We start from the raw sequence: 20362 nt of genomic DNA, 5'->3' as shown, positions 1-20362 counted from the left end.
TTAAAATTGGTGTGAAATTTCATTTCAGCACCTAAGCTAGCAAAAGTCATAAATTCCACTTTTGGGTTAGAAAAAATTTATTGGTACTGTGGGCAGTATCCTCATTTGACCAAAGCCTGAGCTTGGCATTGCTTGATGATGGGCTGATAGCAAATAAAATGCTGATGAACCCAAACTTTTGCTATTTGGTTCAAATTCTGTGCATCCTTTTGAGTTGCAATCTGTTTATGTCAAAGATACAATGATAGCACTTTAGGTGGAAGAGACAAGCTCAACACCATCTGGCTGCAAATCTTCAAAAGTTATAAGAGGAAGAGATCAGTGCTATTCAAGTCAGTTCATAAATTTGGATATACATACCAAACCAAGATTGGTTGAGATCATAATCAGATTATTTGTTTAGTGCAGTTAATTTACTATTTATACAAGGAATAGTGCAGTAGATATTTGTGGTTTTGTTCTTTGTAAAAGCTCAGTAAAATTTGAATGGAGATTAAAGGAGAGGATAGAGGCTATTAGAAGAGATTTTCATGCAGATGTGTAAAAATGTAAACATAAACCTTGTGTGTGCTTTCTCTGTGTCTTTTCAAAGGGAGTTCCAGGGGAAAATGGCTACAGAGGCTACCCAGGAGATGAAGGTGGACCGGTGAGTGAACTTTTGTTAAGTGACTGGACATTTATTGCCTAGAGAAATAATGAAGAATGAAATTAAAGGGGAAAGTACTTTTAACTTCAGGTGTGTCTCTCCTTGCCCTTCAGCTAATTATGGGGAAACAGGATGATGCTGAAAGGAAACAGGATGAAGAAAAAGAAGGGATTACAAAGCATACAATCCCCAAACAAATAGAACATAGTGGTGCAGATTTATCCTGTATTTATATATGACAGATAACCAACACTACAATTCCTCTGGCCTGTCATCTTTATCCCATAGATTTTTTTTGCAGCAGCTCATGCCCAAATGACCCATGTGCCAGGCAGATCCCCTGGTCCTGTTCTATGGAGTATTTTTATTAAATTATCATCGCATATAGTTAATAATTAATATAGTTATCATTAATTATCAGCCAGGATGTGGTGGCTGAGTGGTTAAGATGCACACTTTGAAGACTGCAAGGTTTGCAGATTGGCAGTTGGAAACCCAAGTGCCACATGATGGAGTGAGCTCCCATCACTAGTCCTAGCTTCTGCCAAGCTAGCAGTTCAAAAGCATGTAATAGTGCAAGTAGATAAATACTGGTAGGAAGGTAACAGCGTTTCGTTCAGTCATGCTGGCCACATGACCATGGAGTCGTCTTTGACAACGCTGGCTTTACGGCTTAGTAATGGAGATGAGCACCACCCTCTTCAGTTGCACATGATTTGACAACCTTATCAAAGGGGAAACCTTTACTTTTACCTTTACCTTTTATCATCAACCCCCTCCTCTTTTTCTCAGAAGAGTCAAACCTGAGACAACTGGCATTTCTCATCTGCTCTGGAAAATGACATCTTACTTATATTTAATTTATAAGGAAAGATAAGAAAGAATCCTAAGGACAGGACTCATTGGAGAGTAATCCAGAGTCAGCTGGTTGGGGGGAAAGAAGAATCCATAGATATCATAGATATAGAGGCCCAGGCAGAATGTTTCCACACAACTGTAGAATATGTAAAAATAATGCTGTCCCATGTTTTGAACAGTATCTGCCTGGTTAGTCTCAATAAGGGCAAACCCACTGAATCCAATATAGAAAGGTGAGTCAATACACAAGTATATCACAGAGATTCACTGGATCTGCTGTAGTCATGACTAACAATAGGATTCAGACTGTTATATTGATGAACTGATTATCCAGAGAAAATATGTATAAACTAACTAGGCAGTAACTAGCAACAAATATCATATTTAAACAAGACTTAACATTTTTTTTTAAAAAAAACTGTTATTGGCTACAGGTTTTTAGAAACTCCTACTGTGCTACTGAAACTAGGGCATTGTGATTTCATGCACAGTAGATATTCCATTAAGTGAGCAGTGCAATCCTGAGTCAAAGATATGGCAGCTGCAGGGAGTACAAAATTAATACACATCCCTTCCTCGTAATTATACTTCACTGCCATCACTAAGAAGTCCATCTATGACCAAAACCACAAAAAATTCTTGCATTCTTTCTTTCTTTTAACAGGGTGAACGTGGACCACCAGGAATAAATGGAACTCAGGGATTCCAAGGCTGCCCTGGTGAAAGAGGAACTAAGGTACTGAAACTAGCACCAAACTTTACAAAATAGCATCAATTCTGATGCATACTTATCAATATATAAACAAATGGAAGATCAAGTTGTAGAATTCCAGAGTAAGCTAGTAAAAACCAATATCTGTAATAAGATAGAAAATGGGATACTTTCTGGCTGCTCATGTATTATCCCTTCCTTAGATCTGTGGCGTTCCCACACCAGGTGATCCCTGGTGTGTGTGTGGGGAGGACTTCAGAGGGTGGGAATTCTGGTGGTGTTTGAGGGCGGGACTTCCGGTGAAGGTGCAAGCTCCCTCTCCCCAAGCAGGCTCTTTGGTTTAGAGTTCCTTTCTGGAAAAAGCTGGGATGATGTGTGGGGGATAGAGCAAGCGCATGCAGTGGGACTGGAGTGGTGCACACCCATGGAGGATGAAGTAGAGTGCATGAAGGGATGGAGTGGCTCATTATGTTAGTGATTCAAAAAACTTTCTGTTATTTTGAGACTTTGAATTTAGTCAAATTCTTCTGGGAAAACAGAAAATTCAGGTGATCTTCCCTAGCATTAATAATTTTCTTCTTTGTTTTCTCTCTAGGGGAGTCGTGGGTTCCCAGGAGAAAAGGTATGTAAATATTTAAAGCATTTGGGAGCTAAGGTGAGGAGGATATTAATGTGCCTGCCCTGTATCTTTTTAGTGCTAGTTTTTTGTACAGCTAATTCTTTGCACTATAATAATTACTTTCTTTGCTTCTCTAGGGTGATGTGGGAGAGATAGGCCTTGATGGAATAGATGGGGAAGAAGTAAGTTGCCTGAGTTACATTTGTTCTTTTAAAGAAAGTACATGTTTTCTGCTCAGAAATAGGCTTTGATTAAATACAACTGACATGATTGCTTTTTCTAGGGAAATCGAGGCCTTCCAGGTTCTCCTGGGGAGAGAGGGAGTCCTGGCAGACGTGTAAGTTTCATGCTATTTATTACTCCAGAAAAGTTAAGGTGCATTAGGGAAAGCATAACTCCAGAAATGGAAGTAGCACTCACAGCAACTAAAGCAATATGCATGTGGTGGCATAGTGGCATGAGGCCTCAGTAGATCTTGCATGGGCAACAACACATCCTTGGTCCTGTATCAGAAAAAAAAACCCACTTTCACACATATTGTTGCTTACTATTCCCATTGTGTTGCCTCATGTGGGGTTGTTTCATTTGAAATTACAGAATCCTTGACTGAAGAATTATAGCCCACAGTCTTGGAGAGGCCATGCACTGCAAGGTGGAATGCTTCATCCAGCTCTTCCCCTTGGTAGAAAATTCAGGTGCTGCATGCATGGTTCTCAAAATCAAGAGTAGCACCCTTGCTACAGAATGTCTGCAACACTTTTCAAATCTATGATATTATGGAAATATCTTTGCAGGGTGGCAAAGGAGTCAAAGGAGAAAGAGGAGAGCGAGGCGACCGTGGATTGCGAGGAGATCCGGTAAATATGCTGAACAATTATGAAGGATCTTCATAGATTTTAACACAGGAACAGTAGGGGCATGAGAAGTTATCACTGAGCTATTAACCAAAAGTCCCTTTTTCATTTAAAAGATACAATATACATACACTAGTTTACAGGACAATAGGGATTACATAAGTAGTTACAAAATTAAAAATGTTACTCCCCATATAAAAACCAAGTAAACACAGCTTTAACAACCAGAGACTTCTTACTACACACATGTAGGCCAATATGAAATAAGAACAACAGCAACAAAAAACCCTAAAAGGCTAGCAACTACTATTTTAGAACAACAACATACAGCTAATCATCTTCTCTAAAAGTCAAATTGAACAAGCGTACTGTATCTTGAAGGCATTTTCTGAAGGGGTATATACCAAAGTGCAAATCACACTTAGGTTTTAGGTCAAGCCTCCCATTCTAACTGATCTTAATAGGGAGGGAATCAGCAGACTCTCCAATATCTATCTTAAGACATGGACAGGCTTGTGGATAGGTAAAGGCAATGTTTTAGATAAACTTTGCCAAATTGTTCATAGTTTCTGTGATTGAAACTGGTTACACCGATTACTGTACCAGATTGAAATTGGTACAGCTTTAATCTGTACCAGATTGAAACTGTATCAATTGGTCTTAAAAATAGTTCTGTGATCCTCCAAATACAACGTGAGGAAGATTCTGGGGCCAAGCAGGGTTGTCCCAGGCAACTACCAGCATGCATACAACTGCTCCCATTTTGAATGTCTGTTGAAAGCTTTATACATTGGTCACTTCTAATCTTGCCTGACCTTTCTTTGCCTTGCTCCAGATCTGGAAAAAAATCCACTGCACATAGCAAAATCCAGTATGATTCATTTTTAAAATGTCTTTTTGCTGCCTTATATTTAAAATATATGAGAGGAAACAAATACAACTGTGATTATTTTAGCCCATAAAACATTTAGCCATTGAAAACATTGTTTTCAATTCAGTATGGTTCAGTATGGGAGCTGTCAGAACAGACTGGAGAAACAGTGCCAAAACCTCCATTTAATCCAACATGCAGTAGATCCATAGACTTATTGCACTTTTGTCCTAGATGTTTTTTAAGCACTCAAGGCAGCATACAGGACAGTATACCTTGTGGCACCTTCACAACATGCCTGAAAGGCAGAGGGTGTTACAAACATATCCAGTCAGTTTATGGGTATGCTGCGTTTGTAAGTGATACCTCACTGTTCTAAGTCTTATTCTACTCACTAGGAACACTTGGCAGCAGAAGGCTCACTATGATTTCTATTTGTTTCTCTCTTTTTTTTGTTTGCTTCTAGGGTACCTCAGGGACTGATGCCACTCAGAGAGGACCCAGAGGCTCAAAGGGTGAACTTGGACCAACGGTAAATATTTCAACAGATTTGGGCTGTGATGAAAGTACAAAGGCAGGTTTGCTGTTGAATATAAAGAAAACAAAAATAATGATTAAGGAGGATATTCACAAATTCAACCTAGACAATGGAGAAATATAAATAGTAATAGAAGTTGAAGGCTTTCATGGCTGCCATCCATGGTTTTTTTGTGGGTTTTTCGGGCTATGCGGACATGTTGTAGAAAATTTTCTTCTTTCTCTGAAGATGTCAGCCACAGATGCTGGCGAAATGTCAGGAAGAAAATTTTCTAGAACATGGTCACATAGCCTGAAAAAACCACAAAAAACCAATAGTAATAGAGTTCCTATACCTTGGATCAAGCGTTGGTCAGAATGGGGACTGTAGTCAAAAAGATCAGAAGAAGACTAAGAATGAGCAGGGCAGCTATGAAAGAACTAGAAAAGCTCCTAAAGAGCAAAGATATAAAACTAAGTATGAAAGTTAGAATCGTACAAGCCACTGTACTCTATCATCATGTATGGATGTGAGAGCTGGGCAGTTAAGAAAATAGACAAAAAGTATGGAGCAGTACAGACAGCTGTGTCCATTCAGCTCGTTTTTGCCAGGCATCTGTGCTGCAGAACAGACACACCGCCAAAAAGAAATTGCTTAGAGTGGCTTCTTTTTTGTGGTGTCACAAACAGCAAAGGGGGCCAACATGACGCCACTTCCTGTCGGCAATGTCATGACAGTGCACAGCGGCGGCAGCATCATGGCGGCCCACGTGTGGACTGGAGGCTGCCATGATGCCATAATCCATGTATACTAGGATTCCAGAGTGTGCAGTTGCTGTGCGCTCCCAACCCTAGAATTAGCTTCCCACCCATCTGTGTTTATTAGAGATGTGGTGCTGGAGAAGAATGCTGAATAGCAAAAAGAACAAATAAGTGGGTCCTAGAACAGATCAAGCCTGAAATTTCCCTGGAGGCAAAGATGACTAAACTGAGGCTGTCATAATTCACATCATGAGAAGGCATGAATAATTTAAAAAGACAACAATATTAGGCAAGGTGGAGGTAAGTAGAAAGAGAGGAAGACCGTATGCTGGATGGATGGATGGACTCAGTTAAGAAGGTCACGGATATTAATTTACAAGAACTTAGAAGAATAGTGGAGGATAGGAAGTCTTGGAGATGTCTCATCCACAGGGTCACCATGACCTGAGACCAACTCGAAGATGGGTAACAACAACAACAATAAAGAAATGGATGATTCCAAAAAAGTGCTTCTGAGTGTCCTGTGTTGACTCCTGTGGGTTGACTCATAATCACCTATGGATTTTGTCTCTCACAGGGGGAACCTGGAGGAGATGGACCAGCAGGAGCCCCAGGAGGACCTGGAAGGAATGTGAGTCTTGTTGATTACATACTTGCCCACATACATACACTTGCTGTTTTGTCTTGCTGCTGACTGATGGTTCACAGTATGTAATGGTATGGCTGGAATATTGTGAAGATTAAAGGGGATGCAGTGGCCTAGAGGTTAAGATGCCAATTCTGATGTTCATAAAGGTTGGAAGGCTGGCAGTTTGAGGACCAAGTCCCACGTGATGAAGTGAGCTCTCGTCACTGATCCCAGCTTCTGTCAACCTAGCAGTTCAAAAGCATGTAAAAGTGCAAGTAGAAAAGTAGTGGGAAGTAGATAAACTTTGGTGGGACGGCAACACATTCTGTGCAATCATGCTGGCCACATGACCACTAGAGTCACCTTCAGACAATGCTGGCTCCTTCATCTTAGTAACCGGGATGGGCACCACCCCCTACAGTAGGTGATGACCAGACAGGCATGTCATGTCAAGGGGAATTGTTTACCTTTACCTTTAATTAAAATGGCAGAACATAAGATGTATTTACTTTTTCAATATTTTCCCATTTTAAAAAAATGCAGACCTTTACCAAATTTGATTTCAGGGTGGTCTTGAACAATATTTTTTTTTTTAAAATGCAGAGCACAGGCAGCACGTAGGAGTAGATTATCTGGTGCAATCTTGCAATCTCCCCCTATGTTTTTCAAGTGTATGAGGGGATTCAAGTTAACTTCAGAGGTTAAGGTACTTCATCATCATTATTAGTGTTGCCACCATCATAATCAATTCTATGCGAACATTACAATGTATAAAATAAAGAAATGTCATTAGTGGGGTGCTAGTAGGGGCGAAGAACCTCTGGCTCTGCAGTTGTGTTCTCTCCACTTCTCTGCATTGCCTCCTACTCCCATGACAAAAACTGGGTGTAGTATCCCTCCATTGACAGAAGGTTCTTTAATTCATTGTGAGTGCGCAATGTATTTGCCTATTTTGTTCTCATATGAAAGAACAATGTGTGTGTGTGTGTGTGTGTATGTGTCTCCATCCTTTGGGTGAGAGTTTTTGAACATTTTTCAATAATTTTTCACAATTCAGGACTTCTTTGTGAAAATTGTGCAGTGTATTTTGTATGTTTTAAAAAGTACTATACTCTACACAAAAGCTCCTTTTAGACCACTCCCTCACTGTGTTTTGTCAAATGAAATTTTCACAAGAAGTTCTGAAATGTGAAAAAAATCTTGTGACATTTAAGCATTGTAAAGCTCCATGGCTTACTTCAGTGTGTCAAGACACACTTTCTTGTCATAGAGAAGACAATTTGTAAGTATCTTTTAAGCTTCCATTATTAGAACAGTGGGAAAAGCAGAGGCTGACTGAAGTCCCTACAGAATCAAAGTACTGTATAGTATTGGATACAGGCTCCAGCATTCAGTTGCCCTGAGCTGCTTGTTACACAGCATGAGAAACTTAAGATTCTGGAATTTGTAAAACTTTCCAGGAATGCTATAGAGAGATGGCAGGGATGAGCAGATATGGCAAATCGGCACAAACACATTTGGACTTGAAGATCTGCACATTGTGTTTTTAATGTCAGTAAACGCTGGAACTATCACAACAGATACGGGTGGCATGATAGGAACCTATAGATACCATTGTAAAAGATACACAGCTTTTCTAATGAGTGGAAATTATTTCAAAGGAAGAAAGATGTTGCCTGCTTCCATGAAATATGGCATTCACAAGGGAGCTTGGACTTGAGGAAGGCAAAATGGGTGCTGTCATGGATGGAGCCATTTTGTGTGCATCACTTGGGAATTTAAGGACTAGATTGATTTAGCCGGGTCTAAGAGGTCCCAACAATACTTTGCTTGAGTGTTTGGGAAATGATCCAAAGAGGAGGAAAAATAAAATGATAGACTGTTTAACCTCACTCCCACTCCTAAGATCTGATGGAGAACCTGACTCCCAAGAGTCCTGTGCTTCCCGCTGAGTTCAGTTATGATCTTTCCCTGAAGCAGGAAAACCACCATCTACCCCATGGCAATATTTTAATTTAAAAAAAAAAGGATCCAAATGGCAGGAGAAGAATGGAGCAGGAGTAGTATCTAGAAATAACTTTGCCTAACTGTTTGTGGCTATGTTTTGTTGATTTTCAGGGAGGATTTGGAAGAAGAGGATCTCCAGGAAACAAAGTGAGTGGTGTTGGTTTTTTCAGATACACATTTTAGCACACATTTCCCCATTGACTAAAACATGTTTCTGTACATTATTCAGAGAATCACATCTTGAGCTGTGTATGTTTATTTGCATATAATTTAAAAAGGAATGAGCTCTTTGCCATTTCTTCCCTGTGATGGGAAACCAAAAGGCATATTTACTCATCTGCTGATCATCTTGCAGACCTCAAATTGGACAAGTGGGTAAATAAATTTGGTTAATGCCGTACCTCATGATTGTACATGATCAATGTACATGGCTTTGTGTGTGTGTGTGTGTGTGTGTATGTGTATGTGCTCAGGAATGTGTATGTACATAGATAAAAACAGAGCCAAATCTAAGAAAATCCATAACTGTAAAGGTTTATTATTTATTTCATTTCATTTCTCCTTTCTCCCAGAATGGGACCCAAGACAGTTCACAAATTAAAAGCATTTTAATTTTTTTTTTTTTACAAAAGTTGACACACACCCCACCAAATTTGGAAGCTATAAATCAGCAAAATACAAACAAACTATTATTAAATAGAAACTGTATATGTGTCACATTTGTTTGAGAAAAATGTGCTTGAGAAATATGTAATTGGAAGGCATCCCAACAAGAAACAGTAGAATAGTTAATGGAACTGTTTAGGAACTCCTCATGTTCATTACTCATTTATACAAAGCAGTTGTGATGATACATGTGGCGACATGTATGTTTCACAGATGTCTGAAGTATTGGTTGGGATCTGAGAAGAGACAAGCTGAATTCAAGCTGGAGGCTGTATATATGTCATTCTATGTAGAATGAAGGCACAGTTTAGCCACAACAGGAAAAACAATTCAATCCCCAGCTCTTTCTGTTGCAAGTCACCAGTCTTTTCAGGCATTGACATTCTTGGTTGCCTGAACATGCAGCCATGGAGTGGGGCTGTGTCACACAGACCCATTCCTCCCTCACCTGTGTACACAGCAAATTTCTGTAGCAGGGAAACTTGTGTACCTATAGTTATATGCCATTGATGAAAAAAGTATGGTCTGTGGGTTGCATGCAGCTCCCCAGAAGCACAAATGCACCCCCATTTGCTGTCAATTGATTTTTTTATGTGAAATATCTCCCCCCATGCAAGATTGAATCCCTCGCAGTTGCCCATCCCTGCTGTACATGTTGTCATTGTCTGCCAATTTGTATGGAGGCCAATTAGCATACAACTGGCCCTATAGCCTCGCCTTGGGAGACATTTATGTTGTGTGTGTGGAGCCTATGTGCATCACCTACCCTGCTATGGGGGAAAATGGAGGCTGAACATTTTCAGATCAGCAGGCATATGAACCTTCCAGTGGGGTTAGTTTTCATTACCACGTCTTATAGAAGTGGCTTTCATAATTTTATAATCTCTTGTGTAAAGATGCAATCTATTCTGTTTGTTTTAAATCTACCACCCATCGTTTCCCAGCACATTGTTTACTTAATTACTGTATTATATTTTAGGGAAACAAAGGTGCACCAGGTCCACCTGGAGCAGTGGGAGAACAGGGTACCAGAGGACCACAGGTGAGATTTTATTGCTTACTTCAAGGGACAATTAACATGGCAATTCCAGTGGGTAGGTGGGAATAAAAATGGAAAAAACTATCCAAATGTCTGTGGAAAAGAAGTGAGGAAGAGATTTTTTTTTGGGGGGGGGGGAGCATCCCAGTCAGGATCCTGGCTAGAACCTCGAGATTCTTGGATTCTTCTATCTCTCCTCACATTGTTGTATGGTGTAGGTCAGTGATGGTGAACCTCTGGCACTCAGAGCCCTTTCTGTGGGCACACATGCCATTGCCCCAGCACAGAGTTTGCCAGAGTTTGTTACTAGAAAGCCAGAGGGACATGGCACTTTGATATAAATAGTGGGTTTTGGGTTGCGGTTTGGGCACTCGGTCCCAAAAACATTCGCCATCACTGGTGTAGGTGATTGTGGTAGTGGTGGTGAAGAAGACAGCTGAGGATAGTTTGTAGTCTTCCAGATCCATGGTTGCCTCCCCCTCACCAGATGCTGAGTGAGGGTGGGCCAGAAGGAATTCCCCCATCCCTTGCCAGAGATTTTCTCCCCACATGTGATACTTTCTAAACGTCATTAGTTTAAGACATCTGGCAGCAGAGAGAAAATTAATTAAATAATTTGTTCTTCCCTGTGGGAATGAATAATTTAACTCAGCACATCCTAGTGTGGGAGTTATCTGTTGAAGAAAAAAGTAAGGAAAAGGAGAGTGCTTCAAAGCAACAGATGTATTGTTCCCCAGGCTTTGGTAGACTAGAGCTGACTATGTGAGATGAATGAAATCATATTCAGTTGTAAATAGTGGAGCCAAACAGCCATGAAATGCAAGCACTCTAAACATATGCATGATAAGATGATAAGCCGGATATTCACAGGAGCAGCAATTGATGATAATTAGTGATTTCTCTTTTCATGCGGGTTCAAGTAATGTTCCAACTAAGAATATTGGCAATATTGAGGAAGGTGATGTTTTTATAATGTATATCTTATACCACAAATATTTATATTTGCTTATTTATGTAGGGACCACCTGGACCAAATGGAACTCCTGGTCTTCGAGGAGAGCAAGGCATCCCTGGTCCAAGGGTAAAAACATGTTGTTATTCTTATTTCCCAGGAGGTAATAAGATTTCTAGGTCTGTCCTGGCGTAGACCACAGAAGCCTATGGGGCATTCACAGGTGCCAGCAAAGTGCAAAACAATGAATTTTCTATTTTTTGCACATTTTTTGGTTGGAAAAACTCATTAGAACATGCTTGTGTATATTTGTTTTCTTCTGGGACTATGAGTACTGATCTCTTGAGTGATAGGTGGTAACACTTATCAACTGTTTGGGACAAAACAAGGTTCTCCCAAGATACGTTGAGGCAGAAGATTAGATATGTACATGGTGTATAGTATTATGTCTCATTTACACATCTAGCAAGCTGTGGAACATATCAACCAGGGTCTGGGAGCCTTCTAAAACCCTTCTAGATTTTGATACAGAATGGGCTCATTGTTTTTGTTGTGGGTGTTTGATGATCTTATTAAAGCCTGCTGTTTTCTAACTGGTTGGCGTTTATTTCACTTTTTTAAAAAATAATGTGAGCCATCTTAGAAGGAAGTTTTCCTTTAAAAGCAACCTAGAAATATATAAAATAAATTTTGATAATACAATAGAAGCTTATTGCACAGCTTTAAAAGCGACTTACCGCTGCCAAATTGAATTCTAATTCAGGCTGCATCTGGATACTATCACACACAATATGTTGCCAATGCCAACGCTCCAGGCTTTGAAAAGAGGCCGACTGAGCTCAGATTCTAGCCAGAGGTTACCTGGGATGCACCTGCCTGGCAGTGTTGGCGGTGAAACATGTTTGATAGTATCCGGATGCAGCCCAAATTAGAATTCAATTAGGCAGCAGTAAGTCGCTTTTTAAAGCTGTGCAATAAGCTCCTAAGTCTCAGTTTTCATTTCCCCATAGCTCAAGAGGGAGGATAAATCCATATTATTCCTTGTTTATTTTTATATGTGAATTAGTTTTGAGACAGGGGTTTTTAAAATCAACTCTAGTTTGCTAAACAAACTGGAAAAGAATCTTAAGGTTTGAAGGTGATTTGTTTGGTAATTGAGTAGAGTTTATTTTAAACAACAGTTCCTGGTTGAGATGTAATGAACAAAGCCAGGAATCTGAGAAAGTTAAGCTAAATTCTGATTTATTACACTTCCTGGCTATATGGGAGACACAATGGTGTGTACTGAAGTCCAATTTTCCATGCGGGCATATTTCTACTCTTGCAGATAACCTATGTCATGTCCTAAGCAAATTCACCCAATACAATGCACCAAATATCTGTAGAAGCATCTCTCCCTTATTAAGAGGACGCTTTTTTACAAATATATCAGGCACCACCATACGTGGCAACACAGGAGTAAGCATTAGCTTTGGTGCCAACTCGATTTTTTTCTGTCTGCCCAGAGATTTTCATTTCGCATTGCTAGCATTTTACCTCCTCTTCAATACTTACTGCCTTTTTTGTTTGATTACAATGTTGTTAAATGTTTTTATTGTGTTTTGCATGTTTTTAATAACATTGTTATGCAGCACCTTGATATCTGCAAGGATGTGGCAGAGGTAGGGTTAATAATGTAATGAATTTAGAAATGTCATTTTCCAAGAAAATTATTCCACTCAAAATATTTTAAAGTCTTGTGCTTATGAGAAGATTGTCCCCAGTGTTAACCCAAAACATTTCACAAGAAGTTGTGGTCTTGTTGTTATATATTGTGGAATATTTTGTTTTATTGCCCCTATCATAATAAATAAGAAAGTTTTGTTTCCATAGGGTGGTGGAGGTCCACCTGGACCTGCTGGGGAGCGTGGCAGGCTTGGTCCTCTTGGTAAAAAGGTAAGTTACTCTGGAAGCATAGTTATCTTTATTTAAAATAGGAAAGACATAGGGGCTGTGCAGACTGCCCCCAAGGGGCGGCCTGCAGCTGCCTTCGGCTGTGCTGGATTAGGGCCACGGCAACCACATGCCATGGCCCTGATCTGGCCTTTCCAGGTGCAAAAAGGAGCCACAAAAAGCAGAGTGGAAAGAGTGAAATAGCCACAGCTTTAAGGCATGCCAGAGGAGCTCTATGATGCTGCGCATTGTGTGGAGTGGCACGCAGCATCACACCACCCTGGGGATGGAGTCGAGGTGTGCGTCATGTGGATGCCACACCCTGATTCCACCCCCAAGCCAGCCTTAATACTCAGCGGGTACAGCCCCATACTGGAGTTTGGGGACTAACACTGTCTTTAACATTTGAAATGAGTTGTGAGAAGTAACTGCTCTTGTAGTTGGTATCAGCACTTTTTTTCTGCAGACTGGCAGCATGCAGTTTAATAACGGTGAAATTCATAAATATGATAGTAATGATTACTATACATATAGTAGGTCTAGTTCAGAACTGAGAGGCCTTCCAGATGTTGTTGGATACAGTTCCCAGTATTTCTTACTTTTGGCTCTGCTAGCTAAGGCTTTTGGGATTTGGAGGGCCTCTTGATTCCCATCCTGACCTGTTATATATTTATATGATTTCTGCCTGGGTAGTATGTGATGCCTAATAATGTTGCCAAACTTCTTAATAACTAGTATATAAAATGAATTTTGCTTGGTTTTGACATAGATCAGAAAAAAATATTATTCCTCTACAATAAACAAGATATTTTATAATGCAAACTGAAAACATTAGCTCTTGTTCATATACAAAAAATGCAGAAAGGTTTGTAGTGGACCCTTGGTATTCACTGGGGATGATTTCCAGGATCCCCTGTGGATATCAAAATCCATGAATGCTCAAGTCCCATTATATATTGCATAGTAAAATGATGTCCATTATATAAAATGGCAAAATCAAGGTTTGCTTTTTATATTGAGCGTGATGGTGGTGGTGATTTCAATCTGTTGATGGTGGAATCTGTGGATGCAGAATCTGTGGCTATGGATGGCCACTTTATATTGATCACTGAGTATCTGGGAAGAAGTCTCAGAAATCTTTATATAATGTAAAGAGGTCAAAGAGATGTTGACTGGATAGGGATCAGCCAGCAGCACCTGTAATAAAAGTTTATGCTGCTGGCTGTGGTTTGGGTATATGTGTTCCAAGTCTTCAGCTTCTCCCTGCAGGGAAGGGATAGAAAGAATATTTGAAAATATCAAAAAAATGGTTGAAAAATATGTTTCTCAAGTGTCAGGAAATCCTGGTGAGGAAAATACTGGACTGACAACAATCCTTTTTTGGACCAAGATTTACACATGGTTTTTTTTTTTTAAGACGCTATTTCCTATGCAGAAAATTCTGTTTCCTTCACAGAAATACCACATGCATATTTTGCACAGAATAGGTCCCAGACAGAGTGTAGTCTTCAAAAACTGCACATTTCCTGAAGACTTCCTTGCAGCAGGAAAAAAATGGTTATGGTTATTCATTGCTTCCTTCAAGAATTAAATAGTAAAAAATTCTATTCCATCTGCTGTGGTTTAAGGGTATCTTGCCCACTGCTCCCTGATGCCTTAAAAAGTCTCCTGTTTTGTATCATTAGATGTGTCTTTCTTTGTAGAGGAAGAGTTAATTATAACAACCAAAATCAGAACTTGGTCATTCAGTAATAATAATAATAATAATAATAATAATTGTATTTCCTGCTTCTCCAAAGATCGAAGTGGGATTACATCATATTAAAAATACAGTACAATACAAATATAAATTATAAAATACTAATATTGAATTAAACATTCCTATTTGTTCCTTAAAATATATAAGCAACTGTAGTCCTATAAGCGTCATTGGGAGTGGAGCATTAATTATGGTTTTATATAGAATCAGGTGTATATGCCCGCCAGAAGAGATTCGCCTTAAGTGCCTTCTTGAAGTCATCTATGGTGGTAATAAGATGGATCTCTTCCGGTTTAAGCTCTTTAAAAATCCAAGCTGAAAAGTATTTGTGTAAAGGATTTAGATAATCTGAATTAAATTATCCCCCCTGCTGGAATGTAATTCTATCCATGCAATTCCTGATAATTTCCTTTCCTCATTGTTATTATTCATAATATTGGTATGTTTAGAAAAGTTAAAGAAGGTGATCTTTGCCAAGTCTTTGACCCTCAAACCTTTACTGAATTATTATTGTGTAAAATGTTCCACTCTGATGTTAGAATAGTTGTTTTTATGCATCATGGAGCTAATGTTTCTGATTTAGAGCAAATAAATAATATCACAGCTGACTATTCACTTACTGGTAAGAACTATCTAAACTACAGAAAACAGAAAGGGAGAATATAGAAAAAATTATATAATGGTGGTGATAACAATTGGCATTTTTAAAGCACTTCAGAGAGTTCAAAGCACATTGTAATTTTGCAACAAACCTGTGAAATAGCCTAGTACTGTTATATCTTTATTTCAGATGAGGGTGCTAAAGTTGAGAGAATGGTTTTCCCCCAGGTCACCTGGCAAGCTTGCAAAAGTAGCAAAATTCAAACCAGGGATTTTCTGATGCAAAACTGAGTGCCTGGCTACTGGCTAGAGAGCTTATAACCTAAATTTTCAATAACCCTGTTTTCAATTACAGGGCGAGCCTGGTGATCCTGGTCCAAAGGGGCCCATCGGTCCACCAGGGCCTCGAGGAGAGACGGTAAGCATTGCTGTATACATTGCTGAGTGAGTTCTGCAATCGTTGGTCATTTATTTATTGAAGTTATATCCCACATTTCTCCCAAAATGGGAGACGTAATCACCATTTCCATGTTAAAAGAAGTAGAAAATCACCAAGGACTTGTTTAGGAAATGCTGAGAAGCCTGATCACTTAAACAAAGCCCTCCTTCACCGATGGCTTGATATCCATTTCACAAAATGACCTTTCCATTTTAAAGAATACTTTTAGAACAGATTAACCTCAGATGATTAATCTGGGAGCAAGCTTGTTTTCTGCTGCTCCAGAGAACAGGACCCGGAACAATGGATACAAGCTACGGAAAAGAGATTCCACTTCAACATTAGGAGGAACTTCCTGACAGTAAGAGTTTTTTGACAGAGGAGCACACTCCCTCAGAGTGTAGTGGTGTCTCCTTCCTTGGAGGTCTTTAAACAGAGGCTGGATGGCCATCTATCGGGGATGCTTTGATTGAGAGTTCCTTGTGGTCTCTTCCAACTCTACGATTCTATGATGATTATGACGGTGATGACGACTACAACTGCTTCTACAGTATTAAGTTACAGAGAAGCTGACACTGCATTGCAAACTCATGTGCTGTCTCTTTGCATCTTGTAGGGAGAGGATGGGCGTGATGGAGTTGGCAAGGCTGGAACTAAAGGCAGAAGGGTAGGCACAATCTCAACATTTGCATGCATTAGTATATCTAATGTACTCTTGGTTTGGGTGGAAGTGGGATTTATGTCAAGGAGCACAAGGTCTCTTGCCAGGTGTCTTACCCTCTAACACAAGAACTTTCTTTGTTTTATCTTGCTACTTCCTTGAAACCTCCCTGGATGTATAAAAATAACATTTTCTTCCCCCAATGCACCTCATGTCAGTGTGAGCATCAGCCTGTCCCTTGCTTTTACCTTCCTCCCCAAATGGTGCCCTGTGTGTGTGCGTGCGCACGCACACACACAAATGCACACTGTATATTTTAGATTGGAGTTTACAGTGTTACTAGTAAGCTTCATACCCACACACCCCCTACTAATTATTAGGGCTTAAAACTGGTCATTTGTATCCCTCAAGAGCCTCTGGAAGTTACTTCTGTTTTTCTCCTTCAACCTAAAACATCCCCAAAGAGGCAAAATGGGCCAGTAATAACTCCTGTCGGTTCTGGAGATTTTATTGGCCAATGTTAGGCCCACAAACAGCGTTAGAGGTGCTGAGGATGGAAAACGGGGGTGTGAGTCCTCCACGCACATTTTAGAATATCATATTAAAGTTTTCAAGGCAAGAGCAGTTTATAATGTGCCATGTATACTGATATTGCTATATAAATAATAATTACAACAATGAAAGTGGGAAATTGATACACTTAATAGACTAAACTGATCCCAGCTGTCAATGACCTCTGAGACTAGGTATTCTATATTGCACCCAGCTTAGGAAATCAAACAAAAGTGTGACTGGCATTTTGAAATGAAGATATATTTGTGTAGGATATGTGGCATACATGTATTTGAATATATATTACTTCGGCACTATTTTTCTGGTCACACCATGCCAAAATATATTGCACGAGAGAGTTCTACAAAAACATCAAGATAATATTTTGAGGTAAAATTCTGTGAGAAGGGAAATGAAAAAATTCTTTTGTTAAAAGAATGAATATGCTAGACCCATGTCCATCCTGCCTAATTAAAGCTGCCAGAGACCAACTGGCCAATTGAGTGGTGGTGGGTATAAATGCTTCTTTGAAAGAGGGCTATGTTCCAACTTCTGTAAAAGAAGCAATTGTAAGACCTTTACTGGGGAAAAAATCCTTCATTGGACCCCGCGCCTTTCTAGGTAACCATCAGTCAGTCTCTAGTTTCCCCTTTCTAAGTTGTGTGGCAATACAGTTCCAAGATTTCCTGGATGAAACAGATTAGTTGGATCCATTCTAGCCTGGATTCAGGCCTGTTCATGGGACAGAAACAGACTTGGCTGCTTTGGTGTATGACCCCTACTAGGAGTTGGATAGGCAGAGTGAGTCCGTATTGGTCCTCCCTGGACTTTCAGTGACACTTGATACCATCAGCCATGGTATCCTTCTGGGTTGTTTGGCTGATATGGGACTTGGAGGCATTGCTTTGCAGTGGTTCTGGTCTTTCTTGGATGAATGTCCCCAGAGCTAGGGGCCTGTAGTTCAGCCTTTTGGCCACTAGTGTATGGGGCTTCTAAAGGGTCAATACTGTCCCTATACTTTTTAACATCTACGTGAAGGCACTGAGAAAGGTCACCTGGAGCTTTGGGTTTAGATGTCATCAGTAGGCTGATGATATCCAGCTCTTTCTCTCCTTTACAACTGATGCCAAGGAAGGTGTGGTAGTCCTGAATCATTCTCTGGATGCTGTAAAGGACTTGATGCCAGTCAATAGACTGAGGCTTAATCCAAACAAGACAGATGTGCTGCTGGTCAATAGGAAAACCAACCTGGGATTGGGATTGCAGCCTGTTCTGGATGGAGTTGCTCTGCCTCTGAAAGATCAGGTTTGTAGCCTGGTGGTGCTCTTGTACCCAGCGCTGCCTCTGGAAAACCAATTTGCTGTGGTGGCCAGGAGTGTCTTTGCCTAGATTTGGCTGGTGACCAGCTACACCATTCCTGCAGAAAGGCAGATCTGGTCACAGTGATTCATGCCTTAGTGACCTATCAATTAGATTACAGTAATATGCTGTACATGGGGCTGCCCATGAAATGTGTGTGCAAGCTGCAGCTACTATAAAATGCAGCAGCCAGACTGGTATGCATTCTAGATGCCATATAACACCAGTCCTGCAAGAACTGCACTGATTTTGTTTCCTTCCAAGCTCAATTCAAGGTGCTGCTGTTGACCTACAAATCCCTAATGACTTGGGGCCAAGATATCTGAAAAGCTGCTTCTTCCCATATGAGCCTGCCAGAAATTTGAGCTCTCCAGGGAAGGCCCTGTTGTGTCTCCCAATGCTTCATGAGGTTAGGTTGGTGGCAACCAAACCTTAGCAGCACTTTGACTGTGTAACTCCCTTCCCAAGGCTGGCCCCATCTCTTTTGAGCTTCCAATGGGCAGCCAAAACAATGCTGTTTCCAGATGGCATCCAATGTTTGAAGGTGCTGTTTTAGCAGTTTCAAATCTGGATTCTAGGATTGCTTTAGACTGCTTTGGAGAATTTTTAGAGTACTTTAATGTGTTCTAAAAATGTTTTCATCTCTGTATTGCTTTGATTGTTTTTTATTCATTCATCTCTTTGAGAGACCTTGTTTTTAAATAATAAATAAATAAATAAAGGATTAAAAAAGGAATGAATGAAAGCAGACAATTTCTCAAGAACAGCTTATCCCTTTTCTGACAGAGGGGTTAGAAAGGCAATACCCACCAAATTTTGAAAAGGAGCAGGCCTAATGCTGATATGGAAGGGGTCTCATTTTATCATTCTTTGGCCAGCTTACCAGATCAAATCTTGGCAACCAGGCTTATGCAGCCACAGAGAATGGATAATACACTGCAGTAGACTTCCACAGGATATTATTGTCCTTTGAGCTACAGGCCTAGGATCCTAAATTTATTACAGAATACATCTGGAATGGCCATAAAAACCATCTCCAAAATTACTGGGTTAGAAGAAAAAGTAAACCTTTTTTCCCCCCAAAAGGTAGCCCATGTTCAAATTCTCATAAAAGGGTGAAAGATTTAGCAAATTTTGAATGCCCCCCGAAGTGGGCATGTGAAGGGTAACTGCTTCATAATTTTGAACTAGGTTTCATAATTTTGTACTAGCTGAGACTTCTAAACTGTAAACATATTGTTATTTCTGATGTGGGTTATACAGTATAAAATTCATCTATAGAAATAAGAAAGAGAATACAGTATGTGTCCATGTGTTTGTTCCTGCTGTAGAGCCAAGATTATTACAAACAGTCACTTGAAACTTGGCATGCATACATATCAGGGTATCACTCTGGGGATGCATGGAACAATGGGAGTGCACCTACAAGTTATTTTGCTTTTAAAATTGATTAGTTGATCAACACCATCTATAATCTGCAATACCATCTTCTTTAGAGAAGTATCTGTAGTCATGCCCAGGATATTAATCTCTATACATTTAGGGCCTCTAGGCAACTCCCGTGCTACTTCTTTCCACAGGACCTGTAAACACTATGAAGATGGGTATGTCTCACAGTCCATAAAAATTCTGTTAGTGCCTAGTGGACAGTAGATCAGGAACTAAGCCTTTTTGCTGTTACAATTCTAAGGCTTCAATGCATAATCTGTTTGTTTGTTTGTTTCCTCACAGGGAGAACCCGGCTTCCCAGGATATCCAGGACCAAGGGTACTTTGAAAAATCTTAATTATGTTCCTTGAGCTGAAGTGCAGCCACTTTTGTTGACACCAGCTGGATAGATAACTCTTTGTTGCTTTCCCCCCACAGGGGACACCGGGAGATCGTGGCGGCCCTGGTGATCCTGGCCCCAAAGGAAGCAGAGGTCATAGGG

The 20362-nt window shown here is 40.1% G+C and overlaps 2 protein-coding genes across 9 annotated transcripts in view; one reads left to right on the top strand and one right to left on the bottom strand.

The window, feature by feature from the left end:
* COPS8 (COP9 signalosome subunit 8) overlaps nucleotides 1–20362 on the bottom strand; it is a 306096-nt gene that overhangs the window by 97118 nt on the left and 188616 nt on the right. The window lies entirely within an intron of this gene.
* Nucleotides 1–20362, top strand: part of COL6A3 (collagen type VI alpha 3 chain) — a 131437-nt gene that overhangs the window by 67783 nt on the left and 43292 nt on the right. For all 8 annotated transcript variants that reach the window (XM_042452754.1, XM_042452746.1, XM_042452739.1 and 5 more), the window contains 16 exons: nucleotides 593–646; nucleotides 2169–2240; nucleotides 2812–2838; nucleotides 2973–3017; nucleotides 3119–3172; nucleotides 3630–3692; nucleotides 5027–5092; nucleotides 6416–6469; nucleotides 8585–8620; nucleotides 10119–10181; nucleotides 11197–11259; nucleotides 13003–13065; nucleotides 15777–15839; nucleotides 16477–16527; nucleotides 20164–20199; nucleotides 20299–20360. In XM_042452754.1, the coding sequence (XP_042308688.1) occupies nucleotides 593–646; nucleotides 2169–2240; nucleotides 2812–2838; nucleotides 2973–3017; nucleotides 3119–3172; nucleotides 3630–3692; nucleotides 5027–5092; nucleotides 6416–6469; nucleotides 8585–8620; nucleotides 10119–10181; nucleotides 11197–11259; nucleotides 13003–13065; nucleotides 15777–15839; nucleotides 16477–16527; nucleotides 20164–20199; nucleotides 20299–20360 (872 nt within the window). The remainder of the gene's footprint in view (nucleotides 1–592; nucleotides 647–2168; nucleotides 2241–2811; nucleotides 2839–2972; nucleotides 3018–3118; nucleotides 3173–3629; nucleotides 3693–5026; nucleotides 5093–6415; nucleotides 6470–8584; nucleotides 8621–10118; nucleotides 10182–11196; nucleotides 11260–13002; nucleotides 13066–15776; nucleotides 15840–16476; nucleotides 16528–20163; nucleotides 20200–20298; nucleotides 20361–20362) is intronic.

This window comes from Sceloporus undulatus, chromosome 1 (assembly GCF_019175285.1).
Source record: "Sceloporus undulatus isolate JIND9_A2432 ecotype Alabama chromosome 1, SceUnd_v1.1, whole genome shotgun sequence".
In the NCBI taxonomy this organism is placed as follows: domain Eukaryota; kingdom Metazoa; phylum Chordata; class Lepidosauria; order Squamata; family Phrynosomatidae; genus Sceloporus; species Sceloporus undulatus.
Note: the sequence above shows the minus strand (reverse complement) of the source record. Positions and strands in the feature narration are given on the sequence as shown.